Source organism: Neoarthrinium moseri (assembly GCF_022829205.1).
Source record: "Neoarthrinium moseri strain CBS 164.80 chromosome Unknown scaffold119_Wmoseri_CBS_16480, whole genome shotgun sequence".
In the NCBI taxonomy this organism is placed as follows: Eukaryota; Fungi; Ascomycota; class Sordariomycetes; order Amphisphaeriales; family Apiosporaceae; genus Neoarthrinium; species Neoarthrinium moseri.
In genome coordinates, this window is record NW_026055233.1 from 48,095 (window position 1) to 60,743 (window position 12,649).

At 56.9% G+C, this 12,649-nt stretch overlaps 4 protein-coding genes across 4 annotated transcripts; all 4 read right to left on the bottom strand.

Annotated features, from left to right (window-relative positions):
* Positions 1-92: 92 nt before the first annotated feature.
* On the bottom strand, positions 93-2,036 carry JN550_013521 (uncharacterized protein; the record flags this gene model as incomplete). The annotated part of the gene is made up of 3 exons (XM_049312117.1): positions 93-1,314; positions 1,368-1,757; positions 1,816-2,036. The coding sequence occupies 3 exons, from the start codon at positions 2,034-2,036 to the stop codon at positions 93-95; spliced, it is 1,833 nt and encodes a 610-aa protein (XP_049164517.1).
* A 1,272-nt stretch (positions 2,037-3,308) lies between these two features.
* On the bottom strand, positions 3,309-3,602 carry JN550_013522 (uncharacterized protein; the record flags this gene model as incomplete). The annotated part of the gene is made up of 1 exon (XM_049312118.1): positions 3,309-3,602. The coding sequence occupies one exon, from the start codon at positions 3,600-3,602 to the stop codon at positions 3,309-3,311; it is 294 nt and encodes a 97-aa protein (XP_049164518.1).
* Positions 3,603-4,582: 980 nt separating this feature from the next.
* Positions 4,583-5,356, bottom strand: JN550_013523 (uncharacterized protein; the record flags this gene model as incomplete). Its single annotated transcript, XM_049312119.1, has 1 exon — positions 4,583-5,356. One exon carries the CDS (start codon positions 5,354-5,356, stop codon positions 4,583-4,585), a length of 774 nt encoding a protein of 257 aa, XP_049164519.1.
* Positions 5,357-7,026: 1,670 nt separating this feature from the next.
* On the bottom strand, positions 7,027-11,477 carry JN550_013524 (uncharacterized protein; the record flags this gene model as incomplete). Its single annotated transcript, XM_049312120.1, has 4 exons — positions 7,027-8,352; positions 8,409-11,066; positions 11,130-11,232; positions 11,299-11,477. 4 exons carry the CDS (start codon positions 11,475-11,477, stop codon positions 7,027-7,029), a joined length of 4,266 nt encoding a protein of 1,421 aa, XP_049164520.1.
* Positions 11,478-12,649: the final 1,172 nt, after the last annotated feature.

Sequence of the window (12,649 nt, forward strand, 5' to 3'; positions counted from 1 at the left end):
GATTATCGTGGGATAGGTGCGGGCCGCTGGCAGTATGCAATAAATAGAATAACTACAGTGAAATTTAAACCCCGTCCATCGCCGGCTGCTTTTCATTGGAGCAGAGCGAGTGCACCTACCACGAAGACCGATGCGAACAGCACAGACTTGCCGTTAGAAACTGCGCCCGCGGTCATCGGCGCCTGCGTAAACAAGGCCACGCTTTTACTCCCAGTGCCATGAGAGGCCACGAAAGACGGTTTAGTTGCACTGGAAGATTGTGGCCTTACTGAACTCGTGATCGACTGATTCAAATGGCCGGTCGAGGCGGAGGATGTGTAGCCAGCGACGGCGATGTGCTCGACCACCGGAGCCGTAGAAACAGGCGGCGGCACGAAGGTGTCCACGATGGGGGTGGCGCAAGGAGTCAGCATGACCACCTGGTCAGTGACGATGTGCACCGCTGTTGGTGTAGCTAGGGCGGCCAATGTAGAGGCAGACGGTGAGGAGGGAGAAGAGAACAGTGGAGTCCCAAGGGGGGTCGTGGCTACCTGCGCCGAGGCCGGGCAGACGGTGGTGTAGACGTCAAGAGTCCGGGTCACGACAACCTCCGTCTGGTACGAGGCCGGGCAGTTGATGACGTCAGCTGCGCATCTTGTGAGGGTGTAGGCGGTCGTGGAATAGATGGTGGACGTGACCAGTCCAGTATCATTGGCTGATGTTGTTGTCGAATTGATCAATGGGTATCTTGAGCTGGAGGCCACGGAGGGGGGCGCGGAGGTACTGAGCCCAGGGGGCGAAGTGATTGAGGAGGTTTCGGATAGATATGAGTATGTGGAGGGGCTGGTGGATGTTTCCGCCCACGAGCTTGATTGCAGGGCTGAGGAGGAGTAAGCCGAAGTTCCTTCTCTGCCGGACTGCGAGGCTGTTGTTGTGCGAGTCGTTGCCGCGGTTTCTGGCAAGGTCGCCGTCAAAGCACTTGATGCACTCGCCTCTATCAAGCATTGTGTCATGGTGGGAGCTGTCAGCAACGTGGTCGAGACGGTTGGCACCGGCCCGATAGTAGTATAGTCCACAACAACATCGAGGTGCGCATAGGCGCCAACGTTGAGATCCCACCACTCTCTGGCCTGCAAAGCACAGTCCGGCGTCGAGTCTAGAACGGCGACGAACTCTATGATATTGGCGTAAATCCCGACAACGGCACCGCTGCCAATGCCGATGATGTCCAGAGATGTCTCGGCACCACACTGTACACGGAGTCGGAGGTCCGCCTTGAATGTGGCGCTACCAGACTTGACAGTGACCGGGATAGACTTGCTACTGATGCCATCGCTATAGTTATGCTGATCAGACCGTAGACATTGGACTGCTGGGGGAAGTCTTACAAGAAGGAATCCGTGATATCCCCACCGAAGATATCAGCTTCGAGGTAAGCATCGTCTGCCAGTTTCACATAGAAACCCCCGGTCAGGTCGATCTGCTCAGACAAGCTGAACACCAGATCCACGAAGAACACGACGCCGACACTCAAGCCCGGAAATGCAAGCCCTATAGGGGACTGCGAGGCAAAGAGGTTGATGGAAAAGGTGCCGCTGGCGCTTGTCTCTACTCCCAAGAAAGCGTATGCTTCAACTTGATCAAACTCGAGCCGCACAGTTGGATGGAAGAGGTCCTCCCATAACCTGGCCGTCACAGTGCCTTTGGTGTAGCAGTGCAGGCAGACAACGGAAAGAGCTGTCTTTCCAGTTGCATCTTCCACGTCATCTGTCCACGAGCTAGGATTGATCGAAGTTAGCCCCCATACTGTAAGTCTGTTGGTGCGCCTTGACATACCCGCCGAAAAGCGTTTCGTTGTCCCAGGTTTTATCCATAGAGAACTCTTCCGAGAGTCGTTTCTCCAACTCTCGAGTGTGCGCAAGTTCAATCCCCCTCCGTATCATCAGGTCTGTTTCAGAGGACGAATGAAGTGCGAAGTCTGATGAGGACAAGGGGCTTGCCCAAGACGATGCCACAGACCATGCGACCACGACCAGGCCACACCATGACCCCTTCATCATTGAATATTGCGAACAATTACTGGGTGCTTGAATGATTGCAGGTATATAGTCCGGCACTTGGCACCATTTCCAACGGCGACCTCAAGATTTGCAGAACGCAAGACGAGTTAAAAGAGTGACGTGGTGGCCATCGGAAACATCACCAGGTAGAGAGGGCTGATAAGATATTTATTCTTCGTGCCGTACCATCCATGTCGCATGGCATTCGTTGGGCTGGCATGCAACAATCCACCGCCCATATATGTTCATCATTTTAAGGGTGGCGAATGACCGTACGGCTCATGCGCAACACAGAGAGCCTCCACCGATACTGATGCTCCCTTCGTGCAGGGGTTATGGTCCTTGTGGAAAGGGGGAGGGGCTAAGCCTAACCTAAGGGTCAAGAACCGACCAAAGATACAACCAGGCCTGCTTCCATGCCCATGGCAAGCCGAAATGTAATATATCAAGTAGAGAGCGTGAGCAGAACGCCGATTCCCCTGGGCGAATGAGGCCTCGCAAACTGCAAGTCAGCTCTGTCAGGGGTATCCAGATCCATGAGTGCAACCCCTGTCAGAGTTTGGGCCAAGCATCCGGAATCATCAAGTCAGCCTCTGATTGGCCGCCACCCCAGTTCGCGCAATGAACCAATGGCACTCAAGAACGAGAGCTTACGATTGGTATAGGGCGTGCTTTGTACCATGCTGCAGCCAAGGTGTTCCTAGGCCACGGGCTATGCTACAATACTTCAAACAAGCGAAGGGAAATTTTCTGGGGAGATTATAGTCCCTATCATATGGATGCATATGTTTCGTTTTCTATAGTGAGCGAGCTTGCGTTCTGGTCAGATTCCCTCCACGCATATCCGTTGAGCTAGAGACCGATAAAGTGTTGAGAGCATAGCTGAGGGGGTGCCATGAAAATCGGACCTGTCGAATATACTGTAGTCTGTCATACCACGTCCCAGTTGTCAGATCCCATACAATATACCGTCAGTATACATGGTTGGTGAGTTTGAATCCGAATATCGAGCACGACAAATCAATGCGCAGTCGGTGTCTCGAGGGTTAGCGTGGTTGATGGGGACCTTCCCCTCCGCCACCTCATCAGCATTTGCCTGTCGAAGTCACATTACCGGAGACTCTCGCCAACACTAACACATGACTATGGCGTACCAGGCTATGACCGCCTTCTGAAATGTGCGCCCCGAGCGGCGGTGATCGTCGCATCTTCCCCTGCAGCAGTGTTGCTTGTATGGTTTTGACCCGCTGCACCCGAATGGTCGCCGTGTCAGAGTGTCGGCACGGCATTAAGAGGGAGTTCACGCAATGCAGGTCTCTTCGGCGAGGACCCAGGGGAAGCTTCTGGCTGTGGAGCAGGAGGCCGTGGCGGCGATGGAGATGGTGGTGTAGCCTCAAAAGTTGGGATGGAGTCACAGTCGAAACAGAGCTCGTCGAGTACAGTTGTGATAGTCTCGCGGGGCATGGGAGAGTTGACGTTGAGAAAGCTACTCACGCCGAAGTCGAAGACAATCGTGTCGGTGCAGCCACAGCGGTATACGTACGTGACTGTCGAAGAGCGCATGGCGATGCCTTTGGAGTGCGGGCGAGATTGACAGCCGAGCAGGGTTATGTTGGTCGCTGTCGGGACCCGGACGAAACAAGATACTCGGAGACTGGGAACGAGACGACCAAGCTGAATATATGTAGGGCACGGGGACAGAGGTAACGACACCTCGCCCGTGCTGATACCTCATGCCGTGCGGGCAGACACCCCAGAGCCCCATGCCTCCTTCCTTTTCCTTTTCCTTTTCCTTTTCCTTTTCCTTGGACGAGGCATCTCTGGACCCGAGGCAGGAGCACGCCCGAATCCAACGAAGGGCAGGCACGCACAACAGCAACGACAACAACAACACGTCAACGGGTCTGTTCTCGCAGCAGCCCAGCGTACGTCAATGCCGAGCGGTACACCCCCGAAGGGAGACTCCCAAGACGAGTCTGACAGCTCTCGATGCGCAAAGAGTACGTTGAGGGGAGAGGGGGAGGGTTTGGGGGCGAGGAAAAGTACGGCGACGGAGGAGTGGATGTGCTCGCCGGATGAATCTCGAGCACAGCTTTGCAAAAGAGCCAGTAGTAGTGGCGGGCAGGAACGGACGCAAGCTCGGGTATCAGCATTCAAGCCAGCGTGGGCGGCTGTTTTGGATCGGCCATTACATCTGTCTGCTGGAGTTGTCTAGAACCTTGCAGCGGCCTAGATACCCTGCATATCGCGGCAAATCCTGCCTCAGCTTGAGTCGGTGGCTGCTTCCGCGTAGAACATGGTTCATGAAACAATTCTCACCACGTTGAGAACCAGATCATACAATCCGCCCCGGCAGCCGACACCTGCCTGCCTTGCTTATTGCCCATCATGATCCCATTGAACGCCGAGACTCCAGAACCACACCAATGATTGACCGTTCCTTATGACCAAATCCGTCAACTACACATGCAAATCCTGGCCCAGGAAAACCTGCGGTGATGCTCACATGGCGGTATTGTCGCGCGACATCTCCCAACCCCATCCTACTTCATCCCCCGGGATAGGCTGAGGAGTCCCTTGGCGGCGCCTCCCTTGATGGCACTACTGGTGAGCGTCTCGTCGCTGTCGAACCGTGACCGCGTCGGCGTGTTGAAGGCCGCCGGCGGCAGTCTGGGGAGCAGGTTCTTCTCGGGCGACGGATGAGCGTGGGAGGAGGGTCGCGCGTGCGCCATCGGCACCGTGCCCGTCGGCGCGGCCTGTAGCCTCTCCGCCGGCCTGCTTTGCGGGGCCGGACGCGCAGCACCCCGGCGCGGCTGACTCCTCTCGCCGGGGAGCTGGCGCACCCGCAGTCGCTCGAGGGGGACATCCTCCTGCCCAGTCCGTAGCTTGTAGCCCGCGAGACCGAGCCTGAGGCGCAAGATCTCGGCCTTCTGCCGCGCCTCGTCGCGTGTAAGCGTCGGGCGCCGGGGGAGTCGCGGCGGAGACGCCACGGCTTCCGCGTCCACCTCGGTTATACATGTTGCCTGCGAGGTGTCGACGACTGAGTTGTCAAAGATGGATGAGGTCTCGGGCGAGGCTGAGTCGCGCCTGTCGTGAGCAGGCGTATCGTCGTTCGGCTTGGCCGACCCGCAGCGGGAAGCGGGCGTGCATGCTCTCTTGGGCGCCGGCTCGTCTGCAACGTCTACGCTCCTCTTGATGCCAGGTGCGTCGCGTGGCCGCGGGGCCTTCAGTTGGGCGATCTTGTTGCTGGCTGCGGGGGAGTTGGCATTGATATCTAGCGTTGCCAACGCGCGTCTCTTGGTCGGCGAGGCCTCCATTGTGTCACAGCAGGTCTCCGTTTTGATGTTCTTTACGTCGTTTGGCTTTGGGGAGGGGAGAGCGACGTAATGCACTAGACCAATGCGCTTCGGTGTACCAGAGGGTGTAGTGAAGAGAGTCAATCCATAAGCTGTGCTCTGAGGCCTGTTGTCTAGACGGAAATCTGGAGCAAGAGTGAGCGAGGTACGGTAGCAGAGCACAGATTCAATGCGTCGCGTGTCGAAGTGGTGACAAGCGGGAGGTTCCACACGCAAATGGACGAATGGAGGGATGGATAGATAGACAGATGGATGGATGGATGAATGAATGAATGAATGAATAAATGATTGAATCAAACGAACGGTGGGCTGGCTGGCTGGCCTTCTCGAATGCGCGCCTGGCTCGCTCGCGTCTGGGGCAGGTTGGCAGCAATAACTAGCTAATGCGGAACTTGGGTTCCAGTTGTGAGTCGTGATGACTTATGCAACCGACGTATTTATTTATAAATTGCCTCTTTGGGACGGATCCCGTGCATAATCGCCCCTTGCATACGTTGGATGAACCGCACGGCGGCTGCACTAAAACCTGCACAGAGCCCCTAGCTTTTGCAGCTTTTGCCTAGCTCCAGCGCCCTGTCCCGCTTCTCTGCCGACAGAGCTCCCCGTTGGCTGCCACTCACTACCATAGCCGTAGGGGTCCACTGCCCGCTACCTGGCCCCCCCCCCCTGCCCTGCGCGCACCGCGCCTGTGGATACGCGCTAAATTGCACCCTGATTGACGACAACCCCCCTCCCAACTCCCCCTGCCGCGCGATGCCGCAGTCACCACCAGCACACGAGGGCCCCCTCAACGTCCTCCAGCTACCGGCGGTGTTAGTGAGGATTCAATGGCTGAAACTGCTTTGTATTCGCCGGGTAGTCTTGAGGACCTCCAATCCCGTACTACATGCTACGCCTACGATGACTGGACTCTCAAGGCCGCAACCGTATGAAACGACCGAATATCGTTTCTTGACTGACGGCGCCGTCTGTGTCTCACTTCACACACACAATTTCTTTTCTTTCCTTCTTTAGGCTTATCGCGACATGTTTCTGTTGACGGTCTACGCTTCGCCGTCACGCACTTTCCAAGTCTTGCAGTCCGAATGATCATGTTGCTTCCCCGTTAGTTATACTATACTAGCCCTTCAATTGAAAGGTCTGATACACAAGCTCCGCAAATTACACATGGTGGCTTACCAAAGCTGCCATCCGAATCTCCCCCCAATTTTTTTTGGTGCCCGGGTATCGTATTACTGTCCTCCCAATGTTGACAGCTTTCCTCCCATCAAATCAGAACCCAACTCCCCGAGTACTGTGTGGAAACCAGTCGCTATAGAAATTGCCGGTAGCATCGTAATCAGAGATAAAAAACCCATCTTGCCACCCCACTACTGTCGCTGCTGAACCGAAGCCAAGTCTGGACTCCTAAACGCCAATGGACAGGCCCCCCGTTCGGCCCCGTCTTAAGCAAACCTCCCTGACCGGCCAGCAGGAGTTCCTGGCTGACCAACGCCCATTGCTCTCTATACCTAGGTCCCTCATGCATAAATGATCGCGCTTCGAAGCCTCTCCGTAGCTAACCGGCCTACACCTGTAACCTACGTTCCCAATCAGCCCTTGGGTTGGTGGCCCCCCTCCACCTCGGGCCCTCACAAAGATGAAGTATCGAAAGCGTAAAAGCTCGTATCCAACGAAAATGGCTTCGTGAAGTCCGTATTCACCTCGTCCCAAGACGTGAAGTCTGCCAATGCTTGATCGCCCGCAGCAGTCATGTTGCTTGTATCCAGCATGTCTAGTTCCACATCCGAGTTCATGTTGAGATACTTGTCGCTGTCAAACGGTTGCCAAGTATCGAAGCCCATGTCCAGCGTCACGTTGAGAGTAACCCCTTCCGAGACGTCACTGTTAGGCTCCGATGACGCGCTGTCCTTGCTCGACTCTGGTGTATCGTTGGGTGTGACCGACCGATATACGTTCATGTCCGAGATGGCGCCGCCTCCACCCGTCTGGAATGCCCCAAGGTTCTGGAACAGATCCTGAGGATCGATTGTGCCAAAGGTGAATTGGCCCTCCATCGCGCCTCGCTGGGCAGCGGTCTCGTCCTCCACCTTGATCGAGCCCGTCATCTTCGACTTACTTGCGTCAGCCGGCCCAGCAGCACTTTCCTGCCTCTTCATCGACGGACCACGCGACATTGGTGCAGTGGAGGCTGCTGGTGTTTGTCCCTGCCGAGACGGCGTACCGCCCAGGGAAGCACCTGCCGCGCCAGCCATCTCCGGCCTGGGCTTGCCCTCCGCGTCGAGTCCTAGGGAACCAGCAAAGGCGTCAAACACATATTTGATGGGATCTTCGTGAGGTTTGACATGCTCCTCCTGATTGTGGGCCTGGCGAAGATCCTCGGTGGGGAAGATGCCATCGCAATCTTGCTGCGGACAATGAAATTGAGGCTTTTGGACGGCGGCTTGGTCCAGTGATGGCTGCCGCTTCTGCAGATTCGGAGACGCCTGCTTGCCAACTTGCGGGGACGCGCTCGGTCCCGTCGACTTTTGCTTCTTGCGGGGAGGCAATTGCAAGTTCTCCCGTGTGACGGATGGTCCACCGATGTAGGATGGTAGTCCATGCGGAGAAGGAGCAGAAGGGATAGGAAACGGCGGCTGGGATGCCGTCGGTGCAGCCGGCGGTTGTCCCTGGCTGCTTGAAGACCTCTTATGTAGCTGGTTTTGCTTTTCCAGGTTCGCTGCATTGAGAGGAGCTGGCTGCGTAGGCGTTGAGGTCTGTGTTGATTGTTTTGGAGTCGAATCGGATGTGCCTTGCGCAGGTGTCTTCTGCTGGGCTGGCATCGACGCTCTCAGGTCTTTAGCAATGCTCTCCATCAAGGCTCTGGTCTGGTTAAGCTCCTTGTGGCCAACTGATAAGATCTCCTTCGGGACTGTGCATTTCTCCGCGTCTTTGAACTGTCTGCACAATCGTAATCGCTAAGCGGTGTCAGCTAGAGGTTACCGTGAATAAGAGACGGGGACATGGCACGTACCATTGTGAAATACATCTTGGCTCGAGAGTCGTCGTGGGTCAGACTATACCACCGGCCCAGTACCCTGCCAACCTTGGTCATCTCGGCAACCATTCGCTGTAGGAGTGAAACTATTTCGGCATGCATCTGAGGATTCATCGGGACGTCCTCCGCTGCCTCTTGTGCGCATTGCTGTTGAACCTCGGCGCCAATCTGCTTTAGTCGCTCGATATCCTCGGCCCTTGGTTGCGGTGCCTGCTGAGCTTGTCGAGACTTCATGAACTGCTCATACTTTGCTCTATTCTCCGGTGTCATGGAGGCAAGCTGCGCTGGCGTCATTGTCGGAGGCATCCCCGACCCCTGAGCTTGCTGAGACGCTGGTCGCTGGACTGGTGTGCTGGAAGGGTTCGGCACTTCCACGACCTCGTCAGCACTTGGCCGTTTCCGATTCGACTTGTCAGGCAGCGCCGGAGTTTGGGCTTGCTGGGGCATTTGACGGTTGCCCGGACCTGACTTCTGGGATTTGCCCGGTTGTTCCGCCGAGGCAGTAGGTGGTCTTTGAGGGGGGACAGGCCCGGATGGGGGCTGAGTTGCAGGCGTAGGGTTCGCTATTTGTGGTGGCCCTGCCTGTGGAGGTAGACCCTGCATTGCAAAGGGAATCCCTCTCCTTACCGACTTGGTCTTCACCGAGAGGAGGTAGTTCTTGATGTCCACGTCCTCCCAGTTCTGGAACCTGTCGCTTTGAGATCGAAGATGTTGGATCTCTTGAGGCGTCACTGTGACGGGCATGTTCATGGCAGCATTGGGCGGCATTGGACCTCCCTGCGGGCCTGGAGGTTGGGTTATGCCTGGTGTCATTTGCGCACCTGGCCCAGCCTGGCCTTGCTGGCTTTGACGCATCATGTTCTGGAACTGCAGCCCTTGTACTTGCAAAACCCTGCCTTGCATCGCAGGAGGGATCTGGCTCTGCGCCATCCACTGCTTGAGCTGGCCCCATTTCCTGACCGTAGGCGGGATATTCACGTTCGTGAAGTTTGCGAGGACTTTTGCTGGGACATCGAGTGCATCCAGAAAGGCAGCAGCCGGCGAACCATCGGTCGGTATAGACTGGTTCATTCCGGCATTCCGCATTCTGTTCAATTGCGCCTGAACGAGGGCTGGGTTCTGCTGGTTCATGGGCATCGCGTTGTTACCCTGGGGCCCCATGTTGTTCCCTTGAGGGAAAGGCCCCATTGGATTTCCTTGCCCAAACTGACCCGGCTGGGGTTGAGGGCGACCAGCCATTTGCGCCTGAGCCTGGGCCGCCTGAGCCGCCTGAGCTGCCTGCTGTTGCTGCTGCCGATTCTGCATCCACCGGTTTAGTATCTCGCTCACTCTCTCCGGAGGCAGGCTTCGAAGATTTGCTTGTTGCTCTGGAGTCATGGTTGCGACCATAGCGGCGAGTAGTTGCTGCCTGCTAGGCATAGCACCCCCCATAGGTGGTCGCTGGTTGCCTTGGTTGAACTGGCCAAATGGTGCGTTGACCTGGTTCATGGGCCCTTGCCGGTCGCCCTGCCCCATGGCCACCGGTGGACGTATCGGCGCGTTGAGTGTATTCATGGCTGGACTTTGGGACATGCCGCCAGGACCACCTAACCCTCCGGGCTGGCCTTGCATCTGTTTGGCTTGAGCTTGGGCCCTGATCTGTGCCTGGGTCTTGGCAGCTGCTTGATCCATCTGGTGTTGTGCCTGGTGTAGACTGAACTGCTGCTGGGCGTTCGGAGGACGACCAGGTTGGTTACCATTCTGGTTCCCAGCGGGTTGCGGTGTGGGATTCCTGCCAGCCCCACTAGCTGGAACCACCATCTGGCCAGCTTCTTGTGCCATGAGTCCGGCTTTTTGTTGATTCATGAGATCTGCGTTGGAGAATGGCCCGGGATCACCACCCGCACCAGCGGCACCTAGCTGTTGTCCTGCAGCGTTCATTGATCGCTGCTGCTGCTGCTGCTGTTGTTGTTGCTGTTGTTGCTGCTGCTGTTGCTGTTGTTGCGGCTGCGGCGGTTGCGGTGGTTGCTGCTGTTGTGACTGCTGGGGTTGCATCTGCATGGCCGCTGGGTTCATCCCCCCATTGGAAGCCATGTTCATCTTCATCAACATCTGTTGCACGAAATTCTGTTGAAGGAAGATCAAGCCAGGGTCGAGACCTCTTTGTGTGAGCTGTTGGAACGCCTGGGGATTCAGCCTCTGGCTGGCCTGAGCACGCATGTTGCCCTTTTCGGCGTCGCTCATGGCGTTCCACTTGCCCGTGGCCAGCTTTTGGGCGTGCTCCTTGGCTTGGGGTGGGAGCTGGTTTGAATTTGCAGGCTGCGGGCGCATCTGAGGCTGCATGTTCGGTTGGTTAGGGTTCACGGAGAGCTGCCCCGGATTGGGCATCCCCATGCCGGGTTGTTGAGGCTGCTGTGGGATAGGCGAGGCCTGCATCTGTTGCTGCAGATGATGAAAGCCCTGCTGGCCAGGCTGGCCCATCCTCATATGCTGTGGCGGCATGTTGGACTGGTTCATCATACCCATCTGAGCCTGCAACTGAGCCGCTTGGTTATGCTGTTGCTGGTTGAGGTTGTTCTGCAAGCTGGGTTCGTTGGCCTGGCGCTTCAGGAATAGTTCGCGTAGCTTGCCAGTGACCTTTTGGTCGTAGACATCCTGCGGGACACATTAGATACGCCTGGAGCCTAGTTTTGCGGGGGGTTTGCATCAGAGGCTGACCTTGCTTGGTGAGTTGGCGAATGCATCTCTCTCGAAGTGAGCAATTTGATTTAAAGCTGTGCTTTGGTCGTTCTGCGGCATGGCGAGCATGGCGTTGGAAAATCTAACGGTTGAGTTTTAGTCTGGGAAAAGGGAACAGAACCCGGGGGCACGGAGGGTGGTGACCTACAAGTTCATGGCGTGCTGCACGCGCTGGGCGGCAGGGACAGCAGGGTGCCAGGGTTGGGGCGGTATACTGCTGGATTGCGAGATGATCAACTGCATCATGATCTGGTGAGCATGGTTCTGCTGCATGCCGCGGGGTCTCATTTGACCCCCAGGCCCCATCATGGGCATTTGAGCGGCCATGGCCGCGGTGCCGTAGTATGGAGCAAGTGATGGCCGAGAATTGGCGGCCAAAGACGACGGTTGTCACAGCTGCTTTGCGGCGGGAACAAAGGCCCTCGCGAGTGCACCTCGACCACGTTATTCGCTGCTGAACGCCGTTCAAACGGTGTCCATACAGACAATACCGCTACTTCGCATAACCTGGAGCTTAGGAGCACGTCGAGGTGATATGTGCCCTGAGGCTGCTTTCCTTCCAAGGAAGAGCGAGTCTGGGCAATGTAGTCTGCAGGTGTTCGCGGACGGTGCTATCTCAGGACGAGACGCTCACTGGGAGGGCTGAATCCGGACGTAACCACTATCGAGTTATCAAGGAGTATGGCCGCAAAGATGTGCCAGGTGTTGTGCAAAGACTAGCGAGGGAGAAGCAGCGAACGGCTCCAGTGCAGCGTGTCGAGATGGTCGGCAACAAATTTGCTGTGCCGGGACGGTGTTGACAACCTCTCGGTGCAGAGCGAGGTCGTTGAGCAAGAGCGCGGTCGCGAGCGCGGGTGTGAGCGAAGCAACGGGGTTGCTCTCTTGATTCTTGACAAGAAAGCTCCAGCAGAATCACGGGGTGGTCTGGTTCGGCGGGTAAAGCTGGCGGTCGAGTGGTTCGTCGAGGCACACGGTCGCGGGCGGGCGTGGAGTCGACAACGGGTTGGCCCTCGATGCTGTCGACGGCAGTCACTGGAGGAGCGGACTTTGCAGCTCTCGTGGGGAGGCTCGCAGGGTGTCGACGAGTCAGGCAGAGGAGGTTGAACTCGAGGGTTCGTGCCCGCGGGTTGTGAGGAGAGAATGGGATGGGCTGCGATACTAGGCAAAGTTGCGCGGGAAGTGCAAGTGAGGTGGTGAGTAACAGCGGTAGGGAATGGCAGGGGAGCGAGGGGGGGTCCAGCCAGCACGCTAAAACTGGGTAGGCGCTGCTGCGTGTAAGGCTAAAAAGGCTAGGACCTGGCGCCTGGACTGGGGACCTGGACCTGGACCTGGAATTGGGATTGGGATTGTGGACGGGGGGAACGGGGACGGACGGGTGGAGCGACAGGCAGGCAGGCAGGCGGACGGGCAGAAGACGGGCCACGAGCAGAGGGCGAGAGAGTGGGAGAGAGTGAAAGAGAGCGAGGGATCGCAATGTCACTCGATACCCTGATCGCCCT